General features: G+C 37.8%; 1 protein-coding gene across 1 annotated transcript in view; it reads right to left on the bottom strand.

Moving 5' to 3' along the window:
- Positions 1-755: 755 nt before the first annotated feature.
- Positions 756-13,578, bottom strand: part of COL12A1 (collagen, type XII, alpha 1) — a 101,324-nt gene continuing 88,501 nt past the window's right edge. Inside the window, 6 exon segments of the mRNA XM_009895757.1 lie at positions 756-1,855; positions 4,377-4,547; positions 5,595-5,663; positions 6,757-6,945; positions 8,551-8,617; positions 8,727-8,762. Coding sequence (XP_009894059.1) covers positions 1,674-1,855; positions 4,377-4,547; positions 5,595-5,663; positions 6,757-6,945; positions 8,551-8,617; positions 8,727-8,762 — 714 coding nt within the window. The 3' untranslated portion in view covers positions 756-1,673.

Genomic DNA, 13,578 nt, shown 5'->3' with positions numbered 1-13,578 from the left:
CTTTGCTCTGGGTTCTATGGCGAAAGTCATTTCTACTTCTAAGACAGACCTTGGTTATGGTACCATGGATAGGAAGGATCAGTTCACTCTTTCCTCCTCAGTTAGCAGGTGATTCCTCTGCAGTTTTGTTGTTCTTTTCCAAATCATCCCTGTCACCCTCTGTAGGTAAAGCTACATCACAGCCATCACTGTGATCAAAGCTTGTGCAAGTATAGGTGACCTCCTGAGAAGATCATAGCCAGCTCACGTACGGTCCCAGCAGGATGTAGCTCAGCGAAGACCAGACACCCACTTTCTCGAGGGAGCTATTTGCCAATACTGCACACAGTGCTGCCATGGCTACAACTCTCACAGCACATGAGGAATTAAAAGTTCCTGTGGCTTTAGGTACTCGCTACAGTCCAAGTAGTTCCTCAGGTGGAAAGAGTCTGTCTCTCTGTAACAAATGTCCACCAGAAACCCCCAAAAAGACAGCAACTGAAGCTCAGAGCCTCTCTTTTGCTTTCTTCACCAAAAGCTCTGCAGACTGAATTTGTCAAAAGTCTTTTAACTTAGACAGAGGAAGCTTATCCTGCTTTCACCCACCAACCTCTAGACACCAAAGCCCATATACCTATTTTAAGACTATTCTAAGACTATTCCCATTCTAATTGATTTGGGGTACCCAGAATTTACAAACGATTGAATAAATAATACTAATAGAATACACACACATCAGTCTCACAGTACCTTTCAAAAAATGAATATACACATAAAAATTTTCAGTAGTTTTATTGAAAAATGCCTCTTTCATTTCAGAAATAAATAATATAAGGCAGTGAAATTCACAATTTGCAGTTAAAATATAAAAGCAGCAATTCTATATCCATAGTCTTGCAAACAATTTCCAACTGCTTTTGATAACTAAGAAACATTGTATTCTGAAAAAAAAAAAATCCATACTAAATATACAACATAAACATGCAATTCCATCTCTGCAGGATTGACTGCAATTTGGCATAAATGTTACTGTGTCTACAAACAAGGAGATTTCAGGCATTATTAAACTGTATCCAGTTGATACAATGATTTCAGCTACTTAATGTTTGTAGTGTTTAAAGGAGATGTATAAGAGCAGTATATGCTCTGCAAAGTGTAACTAAGAATAGAAGAAAATGACATTTATATTGGAAGGAGAGGGATTTTTTTGTTTCTTTCTTTTTTAACTAGATAATGCAGACCTGTGATCTGACTGAACTGCAAACATGCATTTGAAAAAGAAGAAAAATGTAGAGCTAAAGCAGACAGTCCTTAGAAAACTTGCAGCAGCTCTATGGTTGTTTTTGGTTTGGTTTTTTGGTTTTGTTTTGGTTTGTTTTTTTAATTCATTTGTTTTTGCATTATTTTAATGAAAATGCAGCACTGGGATAACTGAATGCACATATTAACCTGTACGCAGCCACTATAAGCAAAAGTATTTTACAAGCGTTTCCAGAGCAATATGAAGTCTCTAGGTACAAACGTTGCTATCCCCACATAAGCAAGATACAAAACAGGGATGCGTCCGATATGTAAAGACCGGAAAGCTACATTGCAAAACAAATGATGCACTCGCCCTGTGTGTATCTGCAAATGCAAGCATAGCAAAACCAAAAAACCACCAACCAAAAAAACCAAAACAAGACACAGATCTTTTATGGTTCTGGTTTTGCTTTTCTTGACAGTGATCTTTTCCAGCGCATGTGCTCAGGGTATTCTGGTGAATGCATTTCAACTCCATAGTCCTCATACTCGTCCTCTCTCCTTTCTGACTCCATAGGTACTATAAAGGGTTCACCTTCAGGTTGATAGGGTCCACTTTCAGGCACGTATGGTTCTGGTTGAAAATAGTTGTCCGATTGAACATAATAGTTATCGCATGTCTTTGAATCCACAAATACAACGAAAGTTAGTTTGTCTACATAATGTTAGTTCAACCTTATTTCCATATAATAAATATATAAATTAATAGTTCACTGGGGGTATTTTTCAGTTTTGTTCATCAATACTTTTTGGCAGTAAAATAATAAAAAATTTAAAAGTCATTTTGAAAGGCTTTGTATTTATAATACACAAAATATTGCAGAAAGAGTCTTAAATTATGCAAGGAACCAATTATTGTAAAAGAAAAAAAACAACAAAGCAAATCAAATAAAAATATTATTTTACAGCTACTTCAGTAAATCCAAGCACTGGACTTTATTTTAAACTACATAATTAATAGAAGACACGGAGCAGGTAAAATGAACAGGTGGGTTGGCATATACTAATTTTCTCTGAGAATGGGAAAGTAAGTGTAGACATAACTATCACCAGCGGCAATATACAGTACATGTCATTTTCTCGTGCTGTTCCTCGTAACAAACCGAGTTACAGCTGGTGCTTCAGGAACACCAAAAACTACAGCAAAACAGAAGAAAAATAATTATAAAACTTTGGTATTTATAACTGCAGTTACAGAATCCAACAAGATTACATATAAAAAAAGGCACATGCCCCGATTCAGACATGTTGGTAACGAGCAACAGACAGGTAGATTTCATAAGTTGTCAAAGATGTTATTCCGGCATACAGCAAGCAGCAGCAGGCTTTTATGCAAAAGCATCACGTAGAGTTGTTAACAGATTTTAGTGGATACGGTCCCATACAAATCATTTACAAGCCACAATTAGTTTACTATTTACATAAGTCATTTCTCATTTACCAGGTTAAATCTGTCTCTTCTAATGGCATTACCTTTGCTGGTTAGTAGTTTTACAAGCCTCCTTCACCACTGAGGCTTTTGATGGTCTGGATCTTTTTTTAAAAAAGAAAGACTGTCTATTTTATTATTGAAATGCAACAGGCTTAATGAATTGACATCACTGTCCTTTATCTCATTCATGAGTTGGGTTAGTAAAAAGAATCTCCCCATTCTATGAGGCCAACATGGTTCAAAAACCATATCCGTGGTGAAATATCCATACGGACTCATTTTCTAATAAGCACGTGCGCAAACATCTCAGAAACAGGATTTTCATGTATTCAAACTGTAAGCAGCACTGGCGACTTAGAAAATGTGTTAGCCGAAACCTGAAACAGGTCAAAGATGATGTTAGTCTTTTAAAAGTCCATCTGATGTGCAAAAACATACTTTCATTCAACTAAATACATAACAGTTAAGTCATAGGCATATATTTATATATGTATACATAGTTGCTTACTAGAAAGGAGAACACTGCTGAATCACAGGTACAGTTTTCTTTCTTTTTCATTTAAATAAGAATTTTGTGTGAGAAACGCACAATCACCTGCCTTTTTAACCAGCAGCACTGAGTCTGCAAGTGTGTACATATATATATATATATCTTTTATTTTCTTTTCATGGGTACATGCACAATACACTAACAGCAAACCATATCCAATAGTAGTATCACATACACTAATTTTGAGATGTTGCAATGCATACATATTAATTTGTTAACAGTACTGTGGTCCTGCAGGATCCCTACATTAAAATACATTAGAATCTTTCCAGTCAGAAATTGGTGGCTGTTGTGGCCCTTTATTTTGATTCCAGAAGCAGCCTACTGTTTTGAGCTACATCACAGAGTGGAAGACTGATATGACCCAGGGCTAATCAGAGACTCCATGGTGTTTAACTCAGTAGAAATTGTAGGGACATTGGTGTTTTTCAGTTGTCTGCACTGTATCACCAAATGGATTTCCTTTGAGGAAAATTTTTATTTCAGCTATCAATTTTGTATAAATAATCCTGACATTGCTCAAAAAGAGACACACGGAAATTGCCAAACACAGCGTTCTTTTTATTTTTCAAGAGAGACATGGAGAATTCAACCTTGTTCTGAAGACGGTTGGAAGGGGTGGGGATGGAGGGGAAAAAAGAAGAAGAAGAAAATGGTCACTTAAATCCTATGAGCAACATTATCAACTACTAACTGTCTATGTTTAAAAAAAAAAAAAAAAGAAAAAAATGGTCACTTAAATCCTAAGAGCAACATTATCAACTACTAACTGGCTATGTTTAAAAAAAAAAAAAAAAGAAAAAAATGGTCACTTAAATCCTAAGAGCAACATTATCAACTACTAACTGGCTATGTTTAAAAAAAAAAAAAGACTAAAACATTTAGTTACTACTTCCTATTTAAAGTAAACCACACATAACATCAAGTAAACCTGCATTAAAGTCCAAATGACTGCTCATACACCTGCACGTTACAATGAGGCAGACCTGCTCATTGCAACCATTTCCTCCTGATTCATCATGTCCAGGCTAGCAGGACTGTCTCATGTAAAGCAGCTCAGTATGAACAGCCACATCTGCGAAGGCTATTTAAGGCAAGTTGTTCATAACCTACCTGGGAATCCTTGGCCGTTGTAAGGGATGCTAGCACACTGGGATGAATCACAATATCCTGGTGGCCCTGGGGGACCTCGAATACCCGCATTTCCAGGACGACCTGGTGGCCCTGGTGGTCCTCGTGATCCTGTGGAGCCTGGTGGACCAGTTCTAGATTCTCCTTGTGGACCTAATTTTAGAATTGAAAGGTTAGGGGTTTGTTTTCTCTATGAGCTAGCTTGATAAAACAGCTAACATTACTGCTGTCTAGACTACACAGTCTAGGCTATGTCTTTGGTGAGAAAACACTTGCACTTTGTTGCTAAATGAGGGTCAACAGAAAGAAAAACAAAAGAAAACTAGAAATGTGACTCATCATTAGTTGCTTCCCTGTGTGTGGCTTACTTAAGGATTTATTCACAGAAACTGAGTTAGTAAAATTTGAGCCAAGTAAGAAACATCAATGAATTCTCTGGTTTATTTCCCCTCTGCGTAAGATATGAAGATCTCAAGGGAAACTACCAGATTAGACAAGCACACTGGATTTCAATTAAAATAGAGGAGTACATTAATTCTGCTACCCTGTAGCCCCAGGATAGATGAGGTAATGTTTTTTTTGGAACCAGTCTTCTTATGGTTAGCAGAAAAGTAAAGCTTCAAGAAACTGAGGCTACAATTTGCTGCAAGCATCTTACCGGTCCTGTAACAAAAAAACATGTTTAGCCTAGCAAACTGCAAGCAGAAACAGCTGATTTCTGCCAAGGCATCAGTGAACTAAATTGCATGATACAAAGACCAAAACCAATGGTCAAATCATCTGACTCTATTATCTGGTAATTCTGCATGTGGGAATATTTTGTAGTCCGGGGACGACTTGTCGTTCTGTAATCACAAGTGAAAAATGGAAGTAGATACTGCACAAGTATCATCTGATAACACTTATGAAAATATCTGTCAAATATTGGGACAATGTATTTTTATGAAATGCATTTTCACACAAGCAAGCATGCCAGAAGAGTAAATGACAAGATAAAGATAAATACCTATTAGCCACATCCAAAAATCTTTCTAAATTCCCTTTTTTGTAGGGGTTTCCAGTAAACTCTAATACATGTCAAAAACATGAACTGGACAGAGTAAAGCATGTTCATTCACCATATGTAGCCTAGTTCCCTATGAAGAAATGTTGTCTTTTTCTCCTATTTTTCTACAATCTGATAGAACAAGAAATATTTACCAGGTGGTCCCGGCAAACCTCGTGGTCCTTGAGATCCGGTTCCTCTTTCGCCTTTCTCTCCAGGCATTCCTTCAAAATAAAAAAAATAAAGTCAATAAAAAATGAAGGAAGGAAACCACATCAACAAATATTTCTTCATGCTCTCTTATTGATATTAATATTTAGTTCCCATTATTTAATGTAACAAGGCTGGTCAAACCTTGTTTTGTACAGATGTCCAAATGAGCATTTGGGAAAATAATTTGGATATAAATATACTAACCTAAAAATAAAGTAGGATGCAGAGGTAATTTAGTGTGAGTAAACTTTCTCAAACATAAAAAAGTCTTTGAGATACTTAAAACACCACAGAACCTTGTCATTTTAAACTACACACAAGAAGGTATTTTCAAGCTTGCATACTTCTGCTATAAACGACGCTTTACACTTTCTTAGAAACAGTTATGATTAAGTAAGCTTAAGAAAGCAGAATTCAGAAATTCATTCTTCCTTGATTTTTTTCTAGTTAGTTTTAAAGATTATACTAAAATATATGCTAGAAAACACAGCATTGAGTCTATGCTACAGTAGAGTAGCTGGAATAAGCAAAGGCCACAACATAGTACAGTACAGATGCTCCACATCATTGCAGTGACCCAAGCTAGCCAAAAAATAGGTTTACCCATATCCTCAAACTCAGTTCAGAGTTGCTTCCCTCTCTCAGAGTACTGCAAAGAGCCAAGGACACGCACCTAATTCTTTCAACTCCTACTTTTTATTCTTGATAATGACTCATTTTCTCTCTTACTCAGAGTTCTGTTCTGCAAAGAGTTGTGTTACTCCAAACACCCTTTCAAGATGTAGCTGTTTTGTTTAGCACCAGAAGAGTTCTGAGAACATTCACTTTCTTGGGATATCCTGTGGAAGCCTGAGACAGCAGCCAAAATGTTGTACCAACTTGTGTTTCATGAAACATGAGCAATGGAGAGACAGAGGAAAGAACTGATGTAACTAACCTTGTTCTCAAGAACATCAACGTCCTTCGGGCAATCCAACTGCCCTAACAGGCTATGGCTAGGTGGGGACTTCCTAGTCTGACATGGTAAAGGGATCGGACTGCTCCTCTGTCAGCCTCTGCACTATGTCCACTGTGAAATATACAGCTGCCTCAGAATTTACTTACCTCTTTCACCGGGTGGTCCTTGGACCCCAGGAGGTCCTGGGAATCCTGGTCTTCCTCCAGGTCCAGGCTCTCCTCTTGTCCCAGCAGCTCCTGGGGGACCAGGTGGTCCTGGTGGCCCTGGCTGGTTACGGTTTGAATAATAATCATTCGGGATTTGATTCAGCATTTGATTGAACCGGCTCATTTGACCTTTAAAAGCAAAGAAAAATGGTTCAATAAACCATGAGAAATGAGTGAAAGTCTTTTATCAGAGTGGGAAAGAATAACAAATTATCTCTCTTTGTTAAATCCTATCCTTGTTGCCATTCAATAAATTAGCAGTGAACTGGTACAGATGAATTAGGAAGACTTAAGATGAATGTCTGATAAGAAAATTCTGGATAAACATAAATGGAGTAGGGAGGGAAGACAGGTAAGGCGAATTCTGGAAGCCCATAATATTAACAAAAATTAATTTTAAAGCAATTGAAGTCACAAGCATTTGTTTACAATATTCTTGCCATCACAGCTCTAATTAGAGTTTCTACTCTGAACAACAGACGGGACTCGTTACACTTCAAAAGGTGGAGTATCACATTCCGATATACTTTCGGAGCTCTGAAGCTGCCACAAACACAGTATAAATTTTTCACATGTCGAGCTAGTGGCACACAGTCTAAGAAGTTGCTTTCTTAAGCCTGTAGGATGCACAGGCCTGTACCTATAAGCCTTCTGCATGTAGGCAAATTTCATTTCCAAAGAAAGGTGTCTGAACAAAAGCTATAGCATTGTGTAGCTATGCAGAAAGGAGCCCCTAATGGGGGGCCACATCTAACCCTACCTGATTAGTGTAATGTGCCAGTCCTAGCATAACCCTGAAGAGATGAGCTGAATGTGAAAAAAAATAGGGCAGGCATGTTCAAAAAAGAGATGCTAGAAGATCTCAGATAACACATCCTTATTCATAAGCCTAGTACTTTCACAAATCTACTTTCCTTCCTCTGTGATGGCTAATAGACACATTTTAAATAGCTGCCACCACAGACATTTTAAAGGACATACTGTCCCCCTTCCTGTACACAAGCGCTCTTAATGATCCAGAAGGTATATCTGTTTACCTCAACCAGCACTTGCCCTTGTCATAGAAATAATATTATGAAAAATGTATAGGCACATTTCTCTCTATGCTCCTCGGCAGGTCTACTGATAGCAAAAGCGCTGCCTCGGGGGCAGAGAGAAAGCCTCTGTAGAGAACATGATCACGGGCTGCAGAGCTGCACCATGTGGCAGTAGAGGACTGAAATTCAATTTGGAGTCCTTATCCAAATAAATATAATTTTTACTTGCATAGCACAGCTGATTTTGCGCACAGTATTTACCCAACAGTCATCTGTCTTTTCCTGCTAGCAAAGTACTCGCAGTGACCATCCTTTTTCTCACCAATTCCCTCCTCCTGAAGATAAGGCATGTTTAATGAGAAAATGTATACTGATTTTATGACAAAGATGAAGTAATTTTGGAGCAGATTGACAAAAGGAAAGTCACTTTCCTTGTACAGACCATTAGACTTGCATGTGTATTTCCAAAGGTCACAGATTAGTTCATGACCAAGCTAGCCATCTGGATCTGGCAAAAATTTAGTGCTACATTTTTTTCCACCAACTCATTGGCATCGGACAGCTCTCAGATCACTCAAGCTCTTGTTATGTTCTGTGGCCAGTATCTCTAACCTTAAATTTAAACCACTGTTTACTCTTTTAGCAAACAAGGTAATAAATTACTAGCATGAGAAACAAAGCAAGCAACACTGTTTACCATTTATCAGTTGTTCACAAACTTGTCTTGCAACTGCTCGCATCATGTTCTGAGAAGCAATGTCACCCTAAATAATCAAAACCAAAATAAGTGTTTTATTAGCAAGTGTCTGTGCTTTTAAATACATAGTGTCTAATTAAAAAATCTAAGAAAGACTGACTTTAAAACAGACTTACTCTGTCACCTTTTTCTCCTTTGATTCCAGGTGCACCCTAAAACAAATACAGCAAAAATAAAACAGCTGAAGGATTACGTTATTCCACCACACCTATAGGTTTGAGACATGCAATTTTAGAAAACCTTTTGACTCCTTCAAGATGACAGACCTGGTTCTCCTTGAACTTTACATTTCAGAGATGCCAAAGCAGGTGCCAGAACAGCCTGAACAAGCCGTGATCTTTTGTATATAATCAAACACTGACAAATGCAGAAGAAAAAGATCTGAAGGAAAAATTTAAACTAGGGCCAAAGAAGCTGACGTATTCTGACACTGGGAGCATAACTGGCAATTTGAAAGTTGAATTTGTAGCATCACATTTCTGTAAATGGTAAATAGTCTTGTGTGAATTATATACAACTGTTTAATTTTAAGTCTTAAGCCAACTCATCATTAAAGAAGGTAAGCTAGGAAGAATAACACATGTCTAGGAAGGGTAGCTGTCTCCTTGACCCACAAGAAACAGACCCTGTGTTAAGCAAACAAGGGCGATACAGAGATGACACATAAGATGAAGACATGCCATTAAGTGCTTATTAGACAGCTTCCCTGCTAATTCTCAACCATTTCTAATCTTACAATAGCCTCATAGAAGTCTTAGCTTGAGCTGCTTTATAATTATTGACATTTGCCAAGAGCTAACTTTGGTCTAACAGGAATTTCCATTTGCCTTTGAATACTCTAGTGGTCATTGTGGGCTTTTTGGTTTTCAAGAATACTATATAAGAAGCCAACCAGAAGCACTGATTCTAGTTTTTACATATGTATGTGTCTATGGCTAGAAAAATATCAGATATACTGTAAAGATTTTTTTTGATGCTGAACTGAAGACATGCACGCGCAATCTACTCTGCAAACAAAATTTTTTGTGTGCACCTCTCACACAGTATTTTGAGAATTTAGCCTTGTGTTTGCATTCCACCACTAGCAAAGAAAAGCATCAAGAGAGAGCAAATCACACTTTCCAAATAAAATGTAATTACAATGCTTGGTATGATGGATTTTTAATGATTTTCAAAATAGAAAGCAATGATCTCAGAAGGATGTTTCTAACTTGCTTTGGTCTATTTGAGATGATTTTGGCCACAGTAAAAATTGCAGATGCCCATTTAAAATAAGTAGAAAATTAGATTCACAGTCATTTGTTTTAGCCACCAGGTCACCCTTTGAAAAATCTAAAAATCTACAAACTCTTTTGAAACTATTCTTTTAAATTTGACATCAAAATATAAAAGAAAAAAAAAAAAGAAAACAAAACTGCATTTACTGCAAGACCTGCTTAGGAAGCTGTCATGAATAGCTCTTTCAATGCTCTTGAATACTCCCTGTGACAAATGCCATGTGTACCAAATTCCAGGGCAGCACAGACAAAACTCTGCCCTAAACTATGGCTCCTGAAGCGGCCAGTGTGAGGTTTACGGGTGACTGCAGTGGATGCAGAGTTAGGCCACATCCGAGGCCTTCTAAAAATCTATTATAAATTCACCTGCCAGAATGTGTTCAAAGAGCACAGGAGCTTTTTTAGTGAAGCCAAAGGGGGCTAATATGAGTTCAAATAGCTTTTCACTTGTAGCCTAAATTACTATTTGAACGTAAGGCATATTTCAAAAGTGAAAGACCACTTTGGGCATCTGCTGCTCTGCATGGCTCTCCACATAGTTACACAGACATCCTAAGCGTTACTGCCTTTTACATCGTAGTATGTCTTTAAGGAGCCTGTTTATCACCGTTAACAAAGCAAAGGCTAAGTGTGGGCTGCAGCTGTTTTTCATAACATTCCCACAGTACCCGCAATTAATTTCAACAACACACAACAACAAATCATTCCACTGAGGTCACAGCGGATACAATTCGAATGCGGTGGCACTGTTTCATAGACTTTCATCAAGGTTTTGGGCAAACAAATTCCCATAGGGTATGTCGGGGTCCGACCTTAGTATGCTATCTGAGCTTCTCTGCAGCAGTGCTACATACACCTACCCCATGACATGCCACAGAAAATATGAGGCAGCTCATCCATCAGTGAGTTAAGTAGTTGGCATACGGTACATTTGCATCAGGTGTAACAGATCGCTCATGCAAAATTAATTGTACAGACTCAAAGGAAAGATTTAGAATGGTGACAACATAAATGTGCCACTGGCATAAATTATGCCACCGATAAGACAGTTACTAATATGTAAACAATATACCCATCAAACTGATGAATTTTCTTTCCCTTCTGTCCTTCACTCTTTCATCTATATCTTTTCTTACTCTGTGAAGTCCATAGGGAAAATGTCTGTCTTTTAGTTTTAGCTTAGCGCAGCCTCATGCTGAAACAGACCATGGACTTGTAAATGCCACAACAACATAAATAAGCGGTAACAATTAAAACGATCAGGAAAATATGACATTTCTATCTGCCATTCCCTAATAATTAATATTGTGGTAAATGCTGATGTACTGAAGCTCTAAAAGAGACGTAATTTGATTCTCAATTCAGACGTGAACATCTCAGTCATAAACTATCACTTTTGTCTGAAATATCCATTGAATAGAATTGTAGGTTTTTCACTTATACTAGTCTATAACATGAATATAATATATTAGTCTATAATATGAATATGGGGGGGAATATTAACAAATTACTTGGTGGTTCTCTTTCTGTTTGAAAATTGGCAAGTTTTTGCTATTTTCTGAAACATATTAACTTGAAATTATCTCCTGAATACATATATATAATACCTGTCCATTCTAATTCTCATTCTTACTAAGGCTTTCATAATACAACCTTTTATTGTTTTGACTGGAAGCAAATCATGCAGTATGTTTTCTTGATTTTTCACTAGGAAAATGCAAGCATTAGAAATCAAATTTCTGGTCTACTGCCCCAGCAGTATTCTAATAATTACTTAGAAAGCCCTGTTCCAATTAATTCACTTGCTAGTACATTCACACATCAGAACTATACACAGAAGGGAAAAAAAAAAAAGAGAGAAAAACTTAAAATGTTCAAGTCCTCTATACTGTTTTTTGGCAATATTTTTGCTGACCGGTCAAGAAAAGTTCTTCAGGCAGCCTTCAGCCACAAGCCATGTTGGTAAGACAGGAAGATGCTCTGGTAGCAAAAGCACAATCTTGCTCCTAAGTACTGACAACAAAGACCCCCCAGCTAGAAAAATGCTATGGCCATTCCTTAATTATAAGTAATACATAGTCAACTTTGCAATTCACTGAAATCAAATGAGCCTCATTCTTCAATTTGTGACCTTGCAAAGATACACTGATTCAGCCTCATGATTGGAAATTTATAGGCTATTCTGAACTAGTTTTAAAATTTGTAGATTAGAGGCTGACTAGATATGTTAACAGCAAAGTTAATTTTCCACATGGATGTTTTAGAAATATGATATCCAAAAAATAATTACAACTGCAATTACTGAGTTCCTACTTGCATCTTCCTCCCAGTTGGTTATATTCTTCTTAAATTTCAGTTTATTTTCTTTTAATAGAAAAAAAAACGTGCAATTTAGCCAACCGCTTGCCAGCATTTTGAGAAGCAGCAGCTGCTGCTGACATTCTGTTTTGTTGATATCCTGCAATGAGGGAGTCACTTGGGGTCAGTGTGCGGAAAAGCTAGTTTATGCTGCATGTGGGATTTTTCTGAGCTGTGGGATGAAGGCTGGGGCTGCAGCAAAGTTCTACAGCTGAAGGAGGACAAAACAAAGGAAGTTTTGCTATTTTTACTTTGAAAGATAATGTGCTCAATTGTTTTTCCCAAAAGAATGTTTGCTCCCCACAAGAACCACCAGTTCACTGCTCCCAAAGCAGTGTCTTTTTGAGACTTCATCTAGGACGTCTGCATAGATGGATGCAAGATGACTAAACACATGGAAACAGAGAATGGAAAATGCCCAAAACCTGCATTTAACTCACAAGTATCTCCCTTATGTGCTCAGGATTAACCTCTAAAGGTTTTCACAGTCTATTTGGTCCTGGAGGCATCAGTCTAATAGCACCTTACATATAAAACATGAATGCCTCGCACTATTTCCTGGGGACCTTCTAGATCAACAAAGTCAGACCCTGTTGCCACAGCGTCTGTTTTATAAACAAGACAGCTCTACCTTAACACAACTTAGTCTGCCTACCCATCCATTACCATTTGCACTCTCAGACCTATAAAACAACAGTACTGTAACTTTTCTTCTCCGATAGTCCAAGATCTTCTATTTCCCGTTACATTTACTCACAGGAAACATATGCCTTTCTTTCTGAGCTAATATCCTCTTTTATATGACTGGCGCTTTCTTACCCTTGCTGGTTGTTACCCTATGATATATGTATGGACTACTACCAAATTCACACTCTCTGTTGGACAAGACAGCCAGAGGACAGATATTTCAGTCTCCTCTAGCATAGCCAGTGCTCAATTCTCAATAGATTACTGACTCATTTGTGTTCTTACTGTTGCTTTTTTCGTCATTTTGTTACTACACTGAAAAAACATCTAAGTTTCTCTTGGAAGTACTTATAAACAGAATCACAGAATCTTCAGAGTTGGAAGGGACCTCTAGAGATCATCTAGTCCAACTCCCCTGCTAAAGCAGGATTGCCCAGAGCACATTACTCAGGACTGCATCCAGGCGGGTTTTGAAAATCTCCAGAGAAGGGGACTCCACAACCTCCCTGGGCAGCCTGTGCCAGTGCTCTGTCACCCTAACCATAAAGAAGTTCTTCCGTATGTTGGAACGGAACTTCCTATGTTCCAACTTGTGCCCATTGCCCCTCATTCTGTCACTGGGAACCACTGAAAAGAGTCTGGCTCC

The sequence above is a fragment of the Charadrius vociferus genome, unplaced genomic scaffold (genome assembly GCF_000708025.1).
Source record: "Charadrius vociferus isolate BGI_N301 unplaced genomic scaffold, ASM70802v2 scaffold362, whole genome shotgun sequence".
Classification (NCBI taxonomy): domain Eukaryota; kingdom Metazoa; phylum Chordata; class Aves; order Charadriiformes; family Charadriidae; genus Charadrius; species Charadrius vociferus.
This window is presented reverse-complemented; position numbering and strand designations above follow the sequence as displayed.